The sequence below is a fragment of the Scatophagus argus genome, chromosome 23 (genome assembly GCF_020382885.2).
Source record: "Scatophagus argus isolate fScaArg1 chromosome 23, fScaArg1.pri, whole genome shotgun sequence".
Classification (NCBI taxonomy): Eukaryota; Metazoa; Chordata; class Actinopteri; family Scatophagidae; genus Scatophagus; species Scatophagus argus.
In genome coordinates this window covers 805,139-826,764 of record NC_058515.1, presented here as the reverse complement: position 1 = coordinate 826,764, position 21,626 = coordinate 805,139, and the positions used below count along the sequence as shown (strand labels likewise).

Below are 21,626 nucleotides of genomic sequence, written 5' to 3'. Positions count from 1 at the left end.
TGTATGAACTATGACGTACATTCAAAACATCCCTGAACAGCCATTATGCTATCATTATTCTAGATTCTCACAGCTTGGCTCCTCTCTTTCAAGGAACCTACCATAATCAGGGCATTTATTAATTATTAGAAAACTATTTGGAGAATAGACTAAGGACTAGGGTTAGGGTTACAGAATTATTTTTTATGAACTTGAATGAATAAATCTTGGCCAGCTACCCACTGAGGATTTTTCTTCTTGAGTATGGTCCCATACCTCTGAAGGTATGCTGTGGTATCTGGCACCAAGCTTTTAGTGGCAGATCCTTTAGGTCTTGTAAGTTGTGAGGTAGGGCCTCCATAGATCAGACTTGTTTTTCCAGCACATCCCACAGACGCTTGACTGGATTGAGATCTGGAGAATTTGGAGGCCAAGTCGACACCTCAAACTTACTGTTGTGACTTTGGCCATTTGTGACTTTGGAGGTCAGTGAATTTAGCCGATAAAGGTCAATGGGAGAAAAGCAGTCTAGTTAATTATCTGGTCCCACATCTGTTTCTGCATTTGAAGGTAGGACAGTATCAGTTGAGGTTAGGAGGTGTTGAATTTTGTCTCTAGTGAGAAAAATTTTGTGATTAAAAAGATCATAAAATCATTATTCCTAAGGGTTACAAGAATACAAAGCTCAGTAGTGCTATGACTCTCAGCCTGACTACAGTGCTGAAGAGAAACATGGAGTTGTTCTTATTTTCTTCAATTAGTGCTTAGTAATAGGCTGCCCTGGTATTCTGTAGGACCTTTCTGTATGATTTGAAACTATCATGCCAGATCAGGCGAAATTCTTCTTGTTTGGTGGAATGCCATTTCCTTTTAAGTTGTTGTTTTAAGTTGTTGTTTTGCTTTAATTCGTGGATCTCAGAGTTGTACCGTGGAGCTAATCTCTTTGGCTTTATTGTTTTCTTTTTTAGAGGGTCAGTAGAGTCAAAGTGTTGTTCTCGATGAGCTTACAGCACTGTCCACAAAAAGATCAATTTGAGAGGGGCTATAGTTAGCATAGGAGTGTTTGCTTATACTGAGATGTGGTACTGAAGTAAATGGCAATGGTATTGCTTCCTTAAATTTTGCCACAGCACCATCGTATAGACATCTACCATAGAATTTTTTTGTGGTGGTACTAGGGACCAGCCTAGGCCAGCCCTAACTATAAGCTTTATCAAAAAGGAAGGTTTTAAGTCTACTCTTAAATGTAGAGAGGGTATTTACCTGCCAGACTGAAACTAGAAGATGGTTCCATAGGAAAGGAGCTTGATAACTAAAGGCTTTGGTTCCAGATCTAATTTTGGTGACTCTAGAAGCCGCAAGTAACCTTGTGTTCCTCAAACCATTCTTGAACCATTTTTGCAGCGTAGCAGGGTACATTATCCTGCTGAAACAGACCACTACCACCAGGCAGTACTGTTTCCATGAAGGAGTGTACTTGATCAGCAGCTATGTTTAGGTAGGTGGTCTGTATTGAAGTAACACCCACATCAATGGCAGGACCCAAGGTTTCCCAGCAGAACATTGCCGAAAGCTTCACACCACATTGCACCAGCTTGCGCACACACATCCAGTTATCCACATGATGGAAAACAACATGTGATTCATCAGACCAGGTCACCTTTTTCCATTGCTCTGTGGTCCAGTTCTGGTGCTCACGTGCTTTTGATGGTGGACACGGGTCAGCATGGACACTCTGACTGTCTGTGGTACTGCAGCCTGATACACAACAAAACTGTGATGCACTGTGTGTTCTGATACCTTTCTGTTTGAACCACCATTAACGTTTTCAGCAGTTTGAGCTACAGTAGCTCTTCTGTTGGATCAGACAAATTGGTGGGCCTGACTCCTGACCATTGCAATCCAAGAACAGAATTAATTTCATGCGTCACTGGTAATAATGTTATGGCTGACTGATGCAGATTTAATGTTTCAAAATCCAACAAGGGCTTGGGTGTAAGCCCAAAATCATGCATGAGAGAAGAAAGAAGAACTGTGTTTGTGGGGGAGATTGGTGATCTTGTGGTGCAGCCTGGGGACTGAAAGGGCAGGTGGTGAAGCAGTTGGAGGCCTTAAGATACTTGAGTCCTATCCTATTCTAAGCATAGCTGACTCTGTGTGCAAAAAGCTAGTCTTTATTTCAATATCACAGTCTATGCAATTTTCTTTCTGTTAAAAACAATCCAAGCTTTCTTGGATGATCAGCTATGCAAAATCATCACAAGTCAGTATTCTCCACACTTGAATGCCTTTGGTTGACAGTCTTTTTCTCTCCCTGAGCATCATGAATGGGATGATAGATTTGAAAGTGACTGGGTCTCTTTTGACCTTTCAGTGTAGCAAGTGGTGGTGACAATATCCCTCAAAGAGAGCTGAGCAACAAACAAACAAACAAACAAAAAAGCGATTTGCTCCACGGTTCAGTGAACGAGCCCAGTGTCCACCCTCCCACTGGCAGGATAAAGAGTCATAGAAGTGGTCATATGGTAGAGGAAACATTTTCCAGATGAGGTGAAATAAATCCGTCTTATCCAGCACCCCCTCCTGCCAGCTAAGTCTAAATCCTTGCCATAATTCCAAAGTCAAAGAGAGTGAGCATGACACCAGCATGCTGCTGTAGCAGGGGAATGGATAGACAATGACTCTGGGCTTCATTCTAGCCTGCCAGCGGGCCCTGAGTGCTACACATCCACTCATTATAAAGTAAGCAGCTCACCAGCACATGAACTGAGTCCTCTGGAAGAAACAGATAGCTTTTCTGAACTACACCAAGCTGTGGATGTCATTTTGTGCTGGGGCAGATATGGCAGAACAGAGGACCATACAGCCAGTAAGCTGATGTGAGAGCAGATTGATTTTGCACAAGGCTGAGAGATGCAGAGGCAGAGGAGGAAAAACACCACTGAAGGGAAGAAGGATAAAATTATAGTTGGACAAAATGTTTATATTCAGTGTTGCTACAGGCATAAAGCTCAGCGTTTGAATCAATATTGAATAGGTCCACTAACTTTGGTGGTAAACTGAGATGTATTCTAAATGAAATCAAAATCCTTCTACAACTCTGATTCCAGAAAAAAACTGGAACACTGTGTAGAATATAAATAATACAGAATGTGATGATTAGATGTGTTTAAATAGTGCTCTTCTACTATACAGAGAGTTGAGTTGAGTGATCATGAAAGTAAGTAAATGGTAAATGGACTGTAATTATATTGTGTGTTTTGGTCTTACTGACCACTCAAAACCTTTTACATGAGCCAGCATTCACACACACATTCATACACTGGTGGCAGGGGATACCATGCAAGGTGCCACCTGCTCATTAAGAGCGATAACCATTAACATAAAATAACACTCACACACCAATGGTAGAGCCATCATGAGCAATTTGGGATTCAGTGTCTCGCCCAGCGACTATTTAAACACGTAGACTGCAGGGTCTGCCCTACCTCCTGAATCACAACCACCCACAGTGAGTCTAAGAGTTAAAGACTTTTAAAGTGGGGTTGTATGAGGTACTTATTCATTGTCAGTGTGTTACCCACATTAGAAGGTAGTAAATGTCAACCAAAGTGAATCAGGGGTGAGGGTAAAACACATAATACACCCTGATACCGATTATAGAGCTTTCAGCATGGGTCTTTTTGCATATTTGGAGATAAAATAAAGTTCCAGTTGCCCCTTTGCATCAAATGGATTTTAAAAGATGGTATTTTCACGCTGAAACTGGTGACACATTTTATTCTGAGTTCATCTGTCCCTCCGAAACTTCTGTGAAGTGTCTCCAGCTGATTGCCCCATATGGTCTGAGCAGAGGTTTTGGTCTCTGTGAGGTCATGATGGTACAAAACCGGCCAACCTCTCAGTAACAACAAGACTCTGAAGCTGTACACACTTACTGCACCTGGCAGTGTTTTTTTTTAAGTTACTTTATTAATCCCAAGATGGGAAATTACTTCTCTGCATTTAACCCATCACTGATTGAAACACACACATGCAACATGCAGTGAAACACACAGGAGCAGTGGGCTGCATCAAGCGACTGGGGAGCATATATATTGGGGGTTAAGTGCCTGGCTCAAGGGCACATCAGCCGACTCATGGGGGGGACATTATCACTCCACCACACTCAAATTTTTCCTGCTCATCCGGTGGGGGAATCGAACCAGCAACCTTCCGATCACAAGCCACTTCTCCAACCTCTAGGCCACGGCTGCCCCACAGAAAGCAGTTCCATCATGGTCCCTGCCATGGCAAGTTCTGGTTTTAATAATTCTATTTGTTTATGGATTACACAAACAAAATGCAAATTATTATTGAACTGCTGGTCATGTTTGTAAACTGAACAGAGGCAGGCTAGCTTCCAGTTTTTATGCTAAACTAGATTAAACACATCCTGATTTCGGCACTATTTGTAAAATACAGACTTCTCTTCTCTCTCTTGGAAAATAGAGTTATCATGATATCACATTTTAAGATAATCCTTTATTAGTCCCATAACTGGGAAATTACAGAATGACTATAATCGTGGCTCGTGTTCTTGAAATAAAATGAATTACACTCCTTACACCTGTACTGGATTTATGTATTATCATATGTATGTATTATTAATACATCTTTAATATCACCATGATACTAGTGTATCACAAAACAAAGAGTACTGCCCAAAATGTTGACTTTGCTTCATTAAATATTTTCATACATGCCCATGCAATGACACCGTATTTTTAAAATGAATCAAACTGAACAGCACAACAGTTTCAAGTAAGATACATTCTTTCTAAGATGCATGCTGCTTTAAGCCAAATTTATTTATGACATTTTTAAACATTTTGTAATTGATCAATTCATCAATTAAATGAAAGGTGAATATTCAATATAAATATTTCATTAAATTTTATAATTTTGATGATTCATCCAATTTTGTCAGCAGCTGTGACTAAAACGAACGTAACTCCCACACAGTTCTGTCTGCATCATCCGCATTCGGATGAAGGGCTATACAAGGAAACCTGAATGCAACATTAATCAAATCCATCCCTTGTTTTCCCAAGCGCCAAGTATCGTCAAGTTAAACACAGTGAGTTTGCTACCGGAATATAATTGATTTGGATTTCAAAATAAGAGTCTAAAATGTAGTGGGAAAAAAGCTTTTTGGCATTCACAAGGCAAGTAACCTTTCCAAGTAGGCCCACACTCCGTGAAATCACTATAAATTAGATCAGACACCAAGTAGTAAGTAGATATAAATGCACGTTAATTTTACAGCTGTTGGTGTCTGAGTGCCCCCATATTTCCTCTGGCTGAGGACTGCAGCTGTGCCACGCAGCAGTTGTGACAGCTGCATGTCATCAGGCTGATTAGTTTGCTGATAAATAGGGCAGGGAATAGGTGTTTATTCTCTTGGGCTTTGCTGTTAGACAAGAAAATACACCAGAGGGATAGAAAGAACAAGGTGCAGGTTAAACTATAGATTGTTGCATGAAGCAAATATATGTGTGAAAGATGATGAAAGTGACATATTTTGTCATTGGAGGGAACTCACTCCAACAAAATTTGTGCTCTGCATTTAACCCACCCAAGTGACTTGCACACACCCACCGCGTGCAGCGCCCGGGGAGCAGTGGGGGTTAGGTACCTTGCTCAAGGGTACCTCAGCCATGGACACCGGTACCGGGAATCGAACCAGCGATCCACCGGTTACGGGTCCGACACCCTAACCGCTGATCCACGACTGCCACGACTGTCCTATTTAGCCTACTCAAGTTTTTCCTATATGTAAAATGTTCATGTTTTTTTAATCATTTTTGGAGTCATGGAAAAATGAAATAAGAATATACAGTGCTGATTCTGTATGATATAAAAATTGTGAGGAAAACATTTATCTGAAAAAGGTAATTCCAGTGATTTCCACTGAACTCAACCCTGATATTAGTAAGAGGAAACTTATGACCTACAATCCTTTGCCACTGAAATTTAAAGGCTCTATTAAATGTCAAATGTACATTTAAAATCTCTTGGGTATGTTATATAATTCACCCTGTGTCACATCTCCACTGACTGTTGAAGCATGATTTGAGTACCAAGATATCCATTGTAGTCCTTAAAATGTGTGATCTTATCAAGTTACCACTATGGGCAAAATATAGAGATGAAATGGAAAGATATACTCACTTTAAACACTGAATCGCATGGAGCACAATGTGTTCAGTTTTGTTAAAGCTTTGTTTTTTCGTTGAAACCACAGATTGGTCTGGTAAAAGGTCTGCAAAAATTCTTGCGCTTGCTTTAAAGAATCTATGATATCCTTTGAGAGTTTGGTGAAGTATACAGAGCAAAAACTACCATAGCCATGTCATTAGCTGTCATATTGCAGGAAAGCTATTAATACCACAATGTCAAGATAAAACCACTTTGTGAAATACATACATACGTAAGCATGTCAATGTCACATAAGCAGGCTAAATAATGAAATAATCGTATGGTCCCCGATTTGAAGTGTTCACTTCGCTCATTACGGTTTTATTTTGATGGTTTGGACAGGAAGTGCTGTTTTGTACTGTCCCCTGTTTGATGCTTAGAGGAGTCAGAAAGGGAGGCAGAGTTGAACAACGGCGAGGAAAGGGAGGACAGTCGGCGGTACCGAGGGTCACAGGGATGTACAGTAAACACAGGCAGAAAAATGCCCAAATATCACCGGCAAAATGTGGACGTTTGTTCGTTTTTCTTTCTTTTCTGTTGCTGAACGGCACACTGGAACGAGCCAGCGGAAACACTGGAGAACAAGGTAAAGAAAACAGCGGACATGCTGTAAAACTTCTTTTAGCATCTACCAGTTGCGTGTTGAAGCATTTAAGCTCAATAAATGAACATATACGGAAGTTTCATAGTGTGTCATTTAATAACCGGGTTTTAGTTGAAGCGGGAACCGTTTAGTTTAAGTACTGAAACTTTTTTTCGACCAATTAGCCGTTATCTGCCCGAATGCTGCGCAAGCCAAATCCCATCTAAAAATCTTGCATTTTTACGTCACATTGGTTAACAAAGACGCAAGCCAAACATGACCCCCGAGACCTTTCCTGTATAGCATGGATTTATTTTTCTTATTACCATAAGCTACATCCGAAACACCAACGCTTACTTACCGAATAATAATAAGAATAAATAATATCTCTACTTTTATCTCCAGCTATGTGGTTACTCCCACAACTGCCCCCTCATAAAACTAATCAAGGCAGTGGACTTCAGTGTTGAAATAAGATGAAACTATTTGAAAAGTTAACATGTTTGAGTTGCCGCTTTACTGCCGAAAATAACAAAGGGCGTTAGTTATTCTATAATCAAGGAGTCAGATATTTACTACTATGTTCATATTTCACTGTATGCAAGACAGTATTGAATTATAAGAGATTCCAAACGTAGTTCCGGTGAGCGTGTGTTATGGGCACGTATAGAAGCAAGCAGCTTTTCGTTAACCGCATTAAAAACACATTTTTAAAAAAGGTTAATTTACTGTTTCTGCAGTTTTGTGTTGTAGAAGAGGGTTTAAACGCTTAAAATCTTTTTAAACAAAATGACTAATCGATTGTTGTAGAAAAGTTAAAATAGTTTTTTTTTCCGCCAATCTGCACTCAGCCCCGTCCTCTTTGTGTGTTGCCCTTAAAAGGCAGCAATTTAGAGAAATACTGGAATACAGCACAGCAGACTCATAGAGTACAGCAGCCCTGATTTCAGACAGTTCTTCTGCAGAAAGCCTGTATTTCTGCAGAAACCACAACAATTTAAGCTCCCTCTCTGTCCTGTCTTCACTGCTCAGGGTCTGGCTTGGCTGGAAGTTCTGGTAGCCCATGAGGTGAAATCTTCCCATTCTCAGACAGCCATAAAGGTCACCTTGTGTGACAGTGGATGGTATGAAGATACATCACCCTGCCCAGTCATGTGAACTGAAATACCCCAAGGCAAAGTTAGACTCAAACAATGTCCCCCATTCAAAACAGATGCTCCAAGTTAATGTAGCTAACAGCCCGTGTTTATATGTGGGTGTGTGTGGAGGCGCGTTCCAGCAGTTGTGGGGACAAAAGTCTGTTTTACACAGTCACATTGTGAGGACCTGCCTTACTTATGGGGACAAAATGCAATTCCCCAAAATGTAAATCACTGAATCGTTACGGGGGAAGACTTACTTTAAGAGTTAAACAGTAGGTTAGGTTAAACAGTAACTAAAGCCCTAAACTACTTTTTTTATCCTGAAAATCAATTTAAATAGCCATTTATTGGTGTTACTGATTGATTCAAGTCGAAATCTTGACATTTTAGTGCAAAGTATTCGAATTTTCCGCTTTGTGTTATATTTATGCAACAGCTGCCCTCTACAGGTTGAATCCTGGCTATTACAAAATTATTACTAAAGTAATTATATTACTAAATTTTGTGAGTGGCTGAGCTGGAGGCAGGTGACGTTTTGGAAGCAGTCTACCTGTATATTGTATATTTTGACTGATTTGTTTCATTTGACTATGAACATAGATATTTTAGCGTTAATTTTAGAGTTAGTTCTGGGTTTATAGTATTTAGTAGGTTAGTTAGTGATTTTAGACAGTTATTAGGTTGTAGGCAAAAGGTACTGAAGCATTCAGACTTTCTTTCCCCGAGCCACAAGACTCCACAGTTCTCTGAGCCTGGACTGATGTGACTGACTACACAACATTGCACCACCATACTGTTTTCAATGACTGCTTTACCTGCACTTTACGGTTATCTCACATACTCCACACATAACCATGTTCTAGGTGACACAGCTCCCAATTTTATGTTTACTGCTTTCTCTACATGTATAGTCTTTGTTTGTTTGCACTATCTACAATGATGTACAGTTTGCATTATGTATAGTTTGCATAGCTGTATAGTGTATATACACATATATATACATAGTACCGTGTTGACTTTTTTGTGTAGTGTAGTGTAGCACCTGGTCTGTGGAGGAACATTGTCTGAATGTACTGTACTACTGTAAACAGCTGAAATGTAAATAAAAAACCACTTGACTTGACTTGATAAGTTAGTGGCAGTGTTGCACTGGACTGCTTTCTGCTCTTTGTAATAGCATGTAGTCTACACAGTCCCTACCACCCTAGAGGTATATGTTGTTTGTTTAATAACTCCACAATAAGTTAGACAGGATAGCCAAAGTAGCATGTAAAATGTGAAATTTGTGTTTTTTAAAAATGATCTCACCATTGCAAGCAGCACTCATTGTCTGTAAACAATTGACATATTGTTAGTGTAGCTTCTCTTATTCAACCCACTATAAGGTCAGAGATCATAGGTTAGCTCCAAACCTGGATTTGACAGTATACAGTGGCATGACAAGTGATAGAAAATGAAGCCAGAATATGTCATATCTCTGCCATGTTGCACTGATATTGTCATTTGGTGCCTGAATCTGATGGTTTGGCTGAGCAGCTGTATTGAGATCCCACCCATACACTTGGCTGACTCAAACCGGAACAGGTTTTGTCAACAAGGGTGCTTAAATCACCAAGTCATTGATCATGAATCAGCTGATATACGTTATGAACAGCTTGATTGGTGGTGTTTATAAAGGAGAGGAGCCAAACAGATGAATACAGCAGGCAGTGTCACACTGCTAAAATGGAGCAATATACTTCTTATTTTTGTGCAGAGGGCTTGAATGGCCTCCTGTTGCCCCTCTGTTGGGACAACAGAAAATGTTTTTGGGGACAAGCATAGGGTATAGCAGAGTATAGCTGACCACAAAATGATTTAACAAATTCTTATGGAATTCTGCATCCAATTAATATTTTCTTAATTCTGTTTCTTTGAGTTCACAGATAACTTTTAATTTTATTTTAAACCTGTGCCCTTGAGTAAAGCAAAATAAATGAATATAATTAATTAATGAAATAAATAATCAATCAATTATTTCCTCAATATTTTAATGGTCTTTATTCTCATGCCACTAATAAGATGTTAATAAAGTAAAAACACGTTTTGATTGGCGGTCAGCACTGGTTGATGCTGCTTCTAGCACTTGGTGATTGGCCAACAGTACCCTTATTTGTAGCAATGAGCACATTTCACTTCTTCTGGTTGATATCTGTTTAAAGAAGAGCGAGACCAATAACATGCTTGTTTCATCACAACATACAAAGCATTTCAATAGTTAAGAAAATAATCAATAATTAGGTTTAAGAAGATCACAAGCATTTGAATGCTTTTTTCTTATTTAAGTTTAAAAAGCCTATGCATGAGTTACATTATTGGCTAGAAGGACTTGGGGTTTGAACACTGTTATCACATCAACAAAACTGTGATCTTTTTGTCTTTTTAAACTTGAAACAATGACAACAGTCAAAATGTGGCGTGAATATTACGAAAAAATCACGTCATTCTGCTGGTTTTGGGTGTTTTGTCCAAATGCAGAATAGAAAATGTTTTGCACACAGTACCAATTACATTAAGATACTGAACGTCAGTGTGGACTAACTGATTGATCTGAACACCATTAGAAAGATATAATATCTTTTGGTAGCATTTGATTGAAGACTTATGGAGCTTATGGAGATGTTAATTGCACCGATAGTAATATTTGCATAATAGGGACAATTTTCTCCCATCTTGGAGTTTAAATCTGATAGCATGTTCACAGAAAATACATTTTTCTCACTTTAATAGTTATGGATATTTTTGGCAAGGATCTCTTAATTGGGGCTTTTATTTACTTCAGCTACAGAGACAACAGAGAGAGGCCTTTGTTTCAAACTGGCTTGAATTAGAGACTTGCCTTTATTTCAGATGCTCCCCTTCTGTACAATATAATTAGATTTTGTCATATTTTAGTTAAAAGCCTCCTCGTTTTTCAGTTTGTTCCACTTTTGTTTTAATTTACTTCAAAAGGAATCTCAACACTTTACTATAACGTACATTTCCGCAGTACTAATTCCATCAGCTTAACAGCAGTCATGCCATACTCTCCCCTCTGCTGCTGGTGTAAATGTAATAATTAATGTCTAGATTCTTCTTTATACATGCTCTTGGGTCCAGAACTGGAGGTGTTCTCTAGTTGTGCAGGGTGGTGTTTCTCCCAGCTGCTTCCGGCTGCTCGCATGAATACGGCCATATAAAATTTTGAGTTGCACACTAAAAACTGGCTGCAGTCTGGAGATCTGTTTTAATGTGGAACAGTCACAGGACGCTTCGCTGATGGTAGCTTGACAGTGAAAACGATAAATCAGAAGATTGGAAATAATTAATGAGTGAAAATTGTATTTCCGTTAAAATGTGAAACCAAAGAAGATGTGCAGAGTATGATATGACTGTTATTTTACTGATGGAAAAAGGGCTGTGGAAATGTTTTTTTACACTGAATTTACTGAATACTGAATTTTTTTGATTAATTTGTTTGTGAAGGCCTGTGCAACAAATAAATGATTTCAATACCAACTTGTATTCATGACATACGTTTATAGCACATATATATATATAGTACACATATAGTAAGCAACACTGATTTTATAACAGAATTAATCAGACACATTTTTTGTGATTTGCCCAGTTTGATGGTTATTAGGAAGCTGAATATGATCACGGACAGTGGCTAGCAAGCAGTTCGTTTGTGCTACTTGTTATATTTAATGTAAAATACCATATGTCCCACACTTGTTTCCCACTGCTGGATCTTGCCACTTTTCTACTCTGCTTCCCGACTAGTCTGTCCTCTCTCCGCTTTTATGTTTTGTATTGTGCCATTTTTTGTTGATCTGTTACTTTGTATCAGCATTTCCTTCCGCAGCGTGGTGCCAACCAGTAATGAACCAGTTAATTGGCCGCAGATCATAACTGGGCAAAAAACACTCTAAATAGAACAGCGGTAATTGGCTATTCCTCTGTTACAATTTTCTGCTTAACCCTCCCCAAACAAACAAGCAACAAAAAAACCCAATACGGACATGAGAGGGAAAGTGGTGATTGTGTGCCATTAAAACAGGGAGCTGATTTTGCACCAGTAAGCAGAATCACATCTTCCATCTACCATCAGCAGTTCATCTCTGAACACAGCCTCTGAACATCTGCAGGCACGAAAAGAAGGTGTAAGTGAAAACGTTTATATCTATAAATATACACCGATCAGCCGCGACATTAAAGCCACTGAAGTGAATCATATTAATCATCTGTTTACAATGCGGTGTTGTGTGGGGAAACCTTCTGGCAATCACGTGGTTATTCTTTGACCCACACCATTCACCCCCATGTCACCCCCCCCCCCCCCCCCCATGGCAACGGCTCTTCCCGTCAGCAGCAGAATCAGCACTGGAAGCCGAAGTCACCCACCTGGAGGCCCCACCCATCCTGTCAGCAGTGTTTATTTCGTTGTAGAATAATTTTCCTCATATTTTCCTTGCTTTTAACAACTTTCGATGCTGAGCTATTGACACATTTCTGACAGTACTAAAAAAGTACTGAGGTTCAGTAACCAGGCGAAGTAATGATTTTGCACAGATGTACAGTATTAATATACATACACCTTGAAAATGCAGTTTTGAATATATGCAAATAAAAAAAACACAGCTTCATGATCGCAATAGGCTTGCTAGGCAACTGTCTTTGTTCAGCTCATCAGTGGTGAATGTAGTATGCAAATACATTAAAATTGTATTATCTCAATATCATTCCATTCCTGTGCAGCTTCTTGTATGCTCTGATGAGCACAACCGTTTCCAAGATGTAAACATTTTTATGTTACCGTGATATTTGATTTGGCTAACCGTGCTCGTATATCTCTTTTGGATTCTTAGCTATGGCAAGCGCCTAAGAGCTTCACATCACAAGATATGGAAGCGGAGACCAGCTATGGTTCACGATGAGTTTCTAGGGTCTGTTATCTTGTGATCCTGCCTATATTTCGATTTTTAAGCCTTCTATTCTGAGCTAATGATGTTTTCCTGACATATGAGACATTGTTTTCTTATAATCTGATTATTTTTAGATAATTGTGGTCAGTCAACTTTAGGAGAAATGCAGACTAGAAGAGATAAGAGCAAAAATAAAGTCAGGAATCTCACACTTTTGCCACTTAAGTGGTGACCAAAACAACTTTTTGCCTTGTAGAAAAAATGTTGTTAAGCTGTGATCACTGGAGGTCATCTTATTTGAACTTACTGAACACAATAGAGTCCAACATTTCTGAATGAGAAACTGACCAGTAGTCTTGTTATGCTGATCCAGTAGCTGGAACTCGTTTGTACTCTGTGGATAAGTCTGCACAGATAGCTGTGGGGAGGATTGAGTCAAGGGCAGTCACAATTCGGTATTGTTCTTTGTCACAGGCTTTAGCTAATGCATTTTAAAATCTGAAACTCTCTGATGTTATCAAGCTGATCACAGAAACTGAGCCTGTGCAAATTCCCACTTTGTCTCATTTCTTTTGTCGGTACATCGTTTCTTTGTGTACATTGAGTTTTGGTCAAGCTGCCACCAACTCATCCCACAGATGTAACCAACTGTCGCATTCTTTTCAATTTTTTTTTTACGCCAGTGTTTCTAGCCTTGAGTTCAATACAGTACATCTCAGTAGGCAGCGTTTTTTACTTTAGCAGAACTGACAAGAGTTTTAATTCACTCTGAGTGTTTACTTTAGTCCTGTTAGACTAATGCGTGGGTGGAGTTTTCAGTGTACACATGTTTCAGCTGAGTTCATTTTGAGTGGCATTCTCAGTCAGTTTGGAAGGATTTTACATTGCTACAAACCCAGCACAAACCCATGAAACATTTACCTCAGGTGGTCCTGGTGATCCTGGCATCATCACAGGAGCAGTGAATTCAGATTTCAGATATCATCATTTTGGGTCATCACTGACAGTTGTCGAGCTGTCTCAACAGTAATTTTTGCTACTTTAAAATTCACAGCATTGCATTGTAGGATCATGACCCGACGCCATTGTGACATCATGACATGATGTGACATCATAACCTGATGTCATGCCCTTTAAAATTACTTGGCTCGTTAGTGGTGCTGCCTCATGGGCCTGGTATCATTCTCTGATGCTGACCACAGGTTGGGTTAATGTGAGTTCTTACCCTGCAACTCAAAGGACTGTTACTGCTCTGCATGTTGCTTCCTGTTATCAACATGCTCAGCACCCTTCCAGGTTTCTCTCCTTGTCAGTTTTCTCACACTCTCTCAATCTCAGACATGTCACCAAAAGGTTAAAAAAAGCCTTCAAAACTCCTAATGCACTTTTGCTCTGCTGGGATTCAAATAAACTCTGTGCTCAGCAGTTTTCTCTACAATATCTGCCTGCAGCACGGCCCATTTAGCAGGCATTGAGAGCAGCCTGCCCACGGCCTGTGCTCCATATGCTTTTGCAATGCAAGGCCTGTTCTCTGAGCCCAGAGGAGTCTGTAGGGGATGATTTGAGGGCTCTTGAAAGTGTGGGCTGTTATTTCCATGGGGAGAACGCAGAGACTGGCTGTGTACGCTATAGAACTGTTGTGACTTAACCTCCAGACAGGGAAACTTTCATTAGCGACATGTTCCTCAACAATACCCAGGTCACCTTTCCGCATTGCCTCAGTCTCTAACCACAAACACCGGGCCGGTGTGACGAAGAGGTCGCATCCTTGAAAAATATTTTGTTTGAAATCTGACAAGATTGCGTGGCAGTTATTTGTAACACCCACAGAAATACTGTGCAAGGTCCCTTCTGGTCTGCTGTGTGGGCTTCTTTTAGTCATTATTCATTTTCTAAGTGTTCTGTTTATGCACTGTGGGTCTGTGGTGTGTAGGTGAGGGTCTGCCAGAGAGCCCTGTGTTACTGAAAGCTTTCATTTACAGTATAATGCTACCATTCTCCATGCCAGATTGGAGTGTAATGTAGCTGTATAGCATGTGAAGTTTGTAACCCCTTTTATGATGAACTCTTCCACAACAGATAACTGAGGCGCATCCCCTCTGAGAACAAATGTCAGCTGCTATTTGTATCCAGTACTGCTTAGTTTTATATATGACTTTCTCTAGATGTTTGTGCAGTGAATATCAATATCAAATTTATTTCTTCTTGTTTTAAAAGACTAACTAGGCAGCGGTAATATTATATAACACTATTAATTGTATAACAGCAGATAATACTTTAGTGTTTTTTTAAATGCAAGAAAAAGGGACCCTGGATTTGTCATTGTTGGGGCTTGCTGTCTTATTCAGTTACTTTTAACAACCAGTGTCTCTGCCTTCATTTTAACTAGTCTTTACAATCTATGGAATGTATGGAATGTACAGTTCCACCTGATGGGACATCATAACCTGATCAGATCACAGTCTGATACACACACAAAACACTACTTTTTTGTTATTTTGACAGAAAGAAGCATGTCTTGCATGTCCAAAAACACATCTCATTTCATTTCTCATTTCTCATGTAACAACATAAAACAAAGTTTTCAACTGTTGATTGTTGTCTCACACGTTTGTTCCAAATTGCTCTGAGAATTATCACATTAGGTCGTGTACAGGAAAAAAAGCCACCACCATACTTTTTCTTTGGCAGAAAAATCTTAATAATGTACGTATAATAGTTTTTTCTGTCTCTTTCAACTGCATTTCACACTTTTCATTAGTGAATAGAATTTGCTCAGTTGTCATTGAGCTAGGCCACCTGGTGACAACGGAGTTTTCTCAGATGAAGGCTATAAAATCTGGGTGAGAAGATCCATTTTATAACCTTTCTTAGATAAAATCTGTTACTTCAAAAATGAAGCAGATTGTTTGCTCATATGCACAGACATACTGTAGAATCACCTCTGCACAGAGTCCACTCCCCTAAGCTTAAATGTTGTGGAAGTGGTCCCTCCCTCGTGAGACATAAATGGCTCGATTATCTCTTCCCTGAAGGAAGAGTGCCAGAACACAACACACAGACATCACTGAACTATAGCTCAGCTCTGAGGAATGCTGTTTGCATCCAATTCTGGGTCATCACATGTGCGAATCACTAATCCGTGGTTGCAGGCACACTCTTTCTTCTGGGATAGACACTTAGCAGGCATGCTTTAATGGAAAACAGTTTTCATTGCACAGTGAGATCTGTGGATTATTCTTTGTGATTGAGTTTTACAAATGCACTTACAAGCCAAATATCATTGGGCTGGTAGTAGACATTTTTGCTTTTAGCATTCTGTCATCTTGACCACCCCCTGGTGGCTGGCTGCAGTACAGGCCAAAAGCCATCCTCCTCCATCTTAACATATGGGATATAGGCCTAACTAAAAACTCAACTCAAAGTATACATCAAATAAATATTTCCCAAAGATGGCCTCTGCAATTTTAGGTAGTACTTATTATGTTATATGTTCATTTTTCTGAAAGTTTGGTTTTAATTAAATGATGTTAATTGGATGTTTTGAAAAGGGGATGAAACGTTGGCAGCTGTGGCTGCTTGCGATTGGGTGAGGTTTATGAGCAGGAACTCTATACTGCAGTTCTACCACCTGATTACTACTGCATGGACTCTGGCTCCAAATGATGTCACCAGTACAAGAGGGTAGTGCTTGTATACAGGCTATCTTGGCTTCACTTTTGTATGGTGGGAGGACATGGAGACTCGTCCATCTTTATATTGTCAGGGGTTTGTACTCCCAGGTTTGCAAAAGACACCACTCAGTAACATCACTAAAGACTAATTCATGTTTTTCACGTCTATGTGATCACAAGACAGGACCTTCGATTCATTAAAGGTGACATTTTGTAGCTCATATCATTTCCTGGTTGCTACATTTTAATGTACATTAACTGGGATGCAACTTGCAACTGAGTTTGCCATTTCAGCCAGCAAAAGCTCATTAGAGATTGTTGATTTTAGTAATATCACATCTTGTGCAAATATTGAACCTTAACAGAGTTGAAAGGCAGTTAGTACTTTGCTTCAGGCCTGATGAAATGCTTTAGAACCCCAACTACAATTGACACAAATTTACTGGCAAATTGTTAAGGGGGAAGGGGAAGTTGCATTCATGCTATTGAATTCTGCTTTTGATTTCATACCAGATATGTAAAACTTACCATTTCCTGTGCTCCAGATGTTCCCAATGTCCTGCCAAAATTTGACTCCCCTAAAGAAATTATCAAGGGACATTCTTTAATAAATAACAAGCACTGAGAAGCACTGTAGCCTGACAACTTGTGCAGAATTTAGAATTAGTGGACACATGGTTTAGGATATTAAGATGACAAACAAATGTGACCTGCAATCATATTGAGCTTTGATTTTTTTTTTTGTTGTCAAACTGTTATAAAGCATTTTTTACCATATTTAAGGTTTACAATAGCAAAACTTCCCAGACATTGAGAAAGCTTTTGTTATTTTCCTCCTTGATGTGAAACTAAAGTGAAAACACAACCAAGTGAACAGTTTTTCATAACAGCCTGTCTAAAGTAGGTGTTCGCAGCTCCTTTGAATGACTGCTGTGTTGAATCACTTGGTGATAAAGACAAGCTAAACCCACGCTTATTTATATGTAAATGTTACTGCTTTTCAGGAATTGCAGTAAGTATTTGTGGTGTATCATTTGGATCTATTATTATTATTCTGTCTCACGCAGACAGTCTGAAGGTAGCTCTCATTGTGCCAGGTGTGAAGGAAGGTGAACAGAGCCTCTAACAATCATCAGTACTGATAGGGAACCACTTTCCCTGGGAGAGTACTCACACTGATATACACCCCCCACCACCACCACCACACACACACACACACGCAACCAAAGAGTCTCCTTCACTGTGAGCATCATTAAGACTGGGACGGGCTCAGGTACACTTGAACTGAGAAAGAGATGAAGTATCAGGGGAAGAGATGAAGTCTGTGGGGATTTAGGATATGGGAAATATAAGAGTAAGCTGTTTATAGGGGGATAGATTCGCGATGGCACTCACACAATACTTATGTGGAGAGCACTAGTTCATCACTGGCAGGTCCTACTGCCTGCATCTGTCACACATCCCCATGGGTTTTTCAAAACCTATTGTCCTTTCAGTTGGGTCAGATCAACTGAGCAGTTCACCTTCCTCTGATTTAAACTCCTGTGTTTTGGGGTCCCTAATTTTTGCATTTTTTTTTAAGTTAGAGTTATTCTATTCTCATCTCTTCTCTATCTTCCATTATTTCTGTTTGACTTATCTTGCTGCATGGTTATAAATATGTATATAGCACAAGTTTTCCTTCATCTTTACTAAAATCATTATTCATACTGAAACTTCTACATCTGTAATTTACTTTGTTTCAAAACAGACATGAAGAGACCAACATACAGTATTTACATTCAGACTTTATTTATTTTTTTACAATGAAATCACCGACAGAGACAGAGTGCATTTTACTGGGGTAACTGACAAAGTGAATGTGAATGCTGTGCTTTTTGGAATAGTTAAGCAGTCATTTTGCTTTTAAATGAGAATGGTGCTTTGGGAAAACAGCCATAAACTAACAGTACACCAGCATATTCTAAAGGCATTACTTAGACATGTTGATAGCATGAGTGATGTATTCATGGAGCTATTGATTTGTATAGTGCTTTTACAGTTTTATGTGGGCTGTTGTGGTGTAATGGGACTTTGAGAAGGGGATCGTATGTGATGTGTGTACTTTTCTTTGTCTTGAGCTTTCCCTGGGATCTGATCTGCACCTTGCAATACTCTGAGCTACTTGAGATCAAATCGTGGACAAGTTTCACTGAATCATACTTTAACGCAAATCCTTGGATTCCTGCTATTTTGAAGATTAAAGTATGCAGATTTTGTTGACTGGCTATTAATGTTCTCGCAGCCTGTGATTACACTGATTAGAATTCTCACTTGGTTTTTGGTGTTCTTGGACAGACGAGGTAAGTATGGACTCTCACCCTTTCTGTCTTTGCATCAAAGATATCTGTGAGTTGATTTATTTAAACTGATTAATTCAACACACTCCTAAAGAGTCTGTGCTACTGTTGTAAAGCTGAAAAGATAAGAAATCATCAACTATGTTCAGATGATTTCAGTCCAGCTCTTTGTTGCATTGAACCAAAAAAAAAAAACATGTCAAATCATGATGAAGTGAAAAAAAAAAATTCTTCTCTTTTCAAGACTCTTGTCATGTTTGTGACTTTTAGATGTTTTGCCTTTTAGAAACGCGTTTCTGCCCATGATGTGTAATTCATGAAGATAATTGAAATGCTTGGTCAATAATAACAGAATCCACTAAAAGCAAAGTTAGGCTTCTCATTTAAATACATTTAAATATCTTTTCCAAACATCAAATATAAAGGCACACATACAGGGTATTACACAACATTAAGTTATAAAAGACTGTCAGTCAGTTGCTGATTAGATGAGACAGATGAGTTCAATGACTGTTGTCATTATAGCCCCTTGGCTCATGCCCCAACAGACAGAGATCACAAAAATGAGTTCCTGGTCAGTGCAGGATTTATCTTTTAATGAGACTTAGCTGCATTAGAAGTAAGTGTCCTTAATGTCCACTGAAAAGGAAGCAGCTATGCTGACGTACACGGCCAACCTTTAATGCGTAATATTTGTACTGCAGGAGCTGGAAATGCATTTGAGTTTCTCAAAGTGTTAATTCTCAGTTGTGGGGAAAACTGACACCCCTCTCTGTTTCTCTATCTAACTTTTCACCACCATCCCCAATCCCGCAAAAAAGTCTCCAAAGTGGGCTAAAGCAACACAAAAAAAGTATTATCCATTCCCATTCAGTCTGGCACCGGATGGCGGGGAAAGCGTACGCTGTGCTGTCTCGGTTCTTTTCAGTTCCACACTGGGTATTAACCCCAGGGGAAAGAAGAACAAGAAAAAGGGAGATGGGATGCAGCACTTGAGTAGGACTGGGTATGTGTGTATGAAATAGTAAAGCAGCAACAATGCAAACAGAGCAGAGCTGTCATTACAAACAGCATTCGTTGTCAGAGACAGCACAAGAATAAAGGGTAATAGGCCAAGCAAAGGTGGGTTTGAATCTGATAACATAAAAGCAGCTGATTGCCCCCCCCATTGAAATTACCCACTTTATCTCTTCCCATTTTTGTCTCCCTAGAGAGCAGTCTCTGCTCCCTTTACAAAGTGAATCCACACAGTCATTTCTCAAGAAGATAAAGTATTTGCCGTGTATTATTCCTCCTTTGTCTGCCCACCCCTCTTAGCCATGCTCCCTCTCTATCTTTCAGCCGCTGGAGTAACTGTCAGATAGACATCACGCCGCTCATTGTTTTTCCCCAGCGTCCTGCAGTGATAGCTGGCTGGGCGAGTGCTGGGTGTGAGCGTGAATCCTCTGGTTTTCTCTCTTGATGCCGGCTGGCCCTGAGTCCCTCAGGGTTCACAGAGTAAATAAAAAAAAAAAAAAAAAATAAATAACAAGAGTGTGAGGTGTGTGTGTGTGAGAGAGAGGCGTGGAGAAGCACAGGGCTAGTATTTGAATGAACAAGCAAAGAAAAACTATAAAATAAGGACAGATTGCTTGGACGGTATGTTCATACTTTATGTGTTTTTGAAAGTGGAAGAGAACTGAATACATTGACTGTGATGTTAATTCTAACACCTGAACAATATGGATTTTCAGGGCTGATATTGATGTGACTGCTGTTGACAGTAGACTGTTTTCTGTATTTATATTCTATATACATCTGTAGCTGTGGTAACAGAGTAATGTGCCTCTAGATTATAGTGTTGGTTGGTCTGTGCGTCTAGAGTAAGGTTTCTTTACAACCATTGGATGACATTTTGCGCAGATATCTATGGTACCAAGAGGATGAGTCGTGCTAACTTTGGTATTTTAGGGTTTGATGATTTAATGTTATATGACTATTATCATAAATAAATGAGATTTATTTAAAAAACACGTTTACATTACACAAATATGGGAATATAGATAAAGGCTAAATATGGACAGCTTTTATTGTAGCTTTTCCGTAACAATTCGCTATGACCTTAACAAGTGAGCTTTGACTGTGTAAAACAGCAAATGTGGACAAAGCAGGTGGAAATATTGCTTTCGTACTATTTGTACTTTTTAGAAAGTGTTACTTTCACTTCGTCTGACCTGCTGCCCGCTCTGTGCCTGTGTATGTAGCACAGCTATAAATGACAGCAAACAAATGGCATAATGCTCTGTGGTACAGTGAGGGTGTGTTGTATTATATCCTCCATCTCGTGGCAGTGATTTATCTCCCAGTCAGTTTTTAGGTTTGGTGAAGTCCCAGGAACATTATTTTGACAAAGTTCTGTCAGTGTTTAAAGCATCATAGTTCATACTGAGATGGAGTCAAACAATTCGATTGTATTGCAACGTTGTACCAGAAATGGACAAGAGTGAAAGGTCCATGTTCACACGAGGCAAAACAGGGTTGGCTCACCTGGATTACGTGTGCTTCCTAATCATCTAAATGGGTTAAGATTTATTTGTGTTTTGATGCCTTCCTCAGATTTGAGCCTGAACCGAAATAAAATGAAGGTTTATGGAATTACTTTTCCCGCAAATGAATTGTTGACAGTATTTTGTGTGGTTTATCCAGAGCAACAAGGACACAGTTTTTTTTTTTTAAATGTAATT

At 39.4% G+C, this 21,626-nt stretch overlaps 1 protein-coding gene across 1 annotated transcript in view; it reads left to right on the top strand.

Moving 5' to 3' along the window:
• The first annotated feature begins 6,573 nt into the window (after positions 1 to 6,573).
• Positions 6,574 to 21,626, top strand: part of adam19a (ADAM metallopeptidase domain 19a) — a 166,165-nt gene continuing 151,112 nt past the window's right edge. Inside the window, exon 1 of the mRNA XM_046381226.1 lies at positions 6,574 to 6,805. Coding sequence (XP_046237182.1) covers positions 6,592 to 6,805 — 214 coding nt within the window. The 5' untranslated portion in view covers positions 6,574 to 6,591. The remainder of the gene's footprint in view (positions 6,806 to 21,626) is intronic.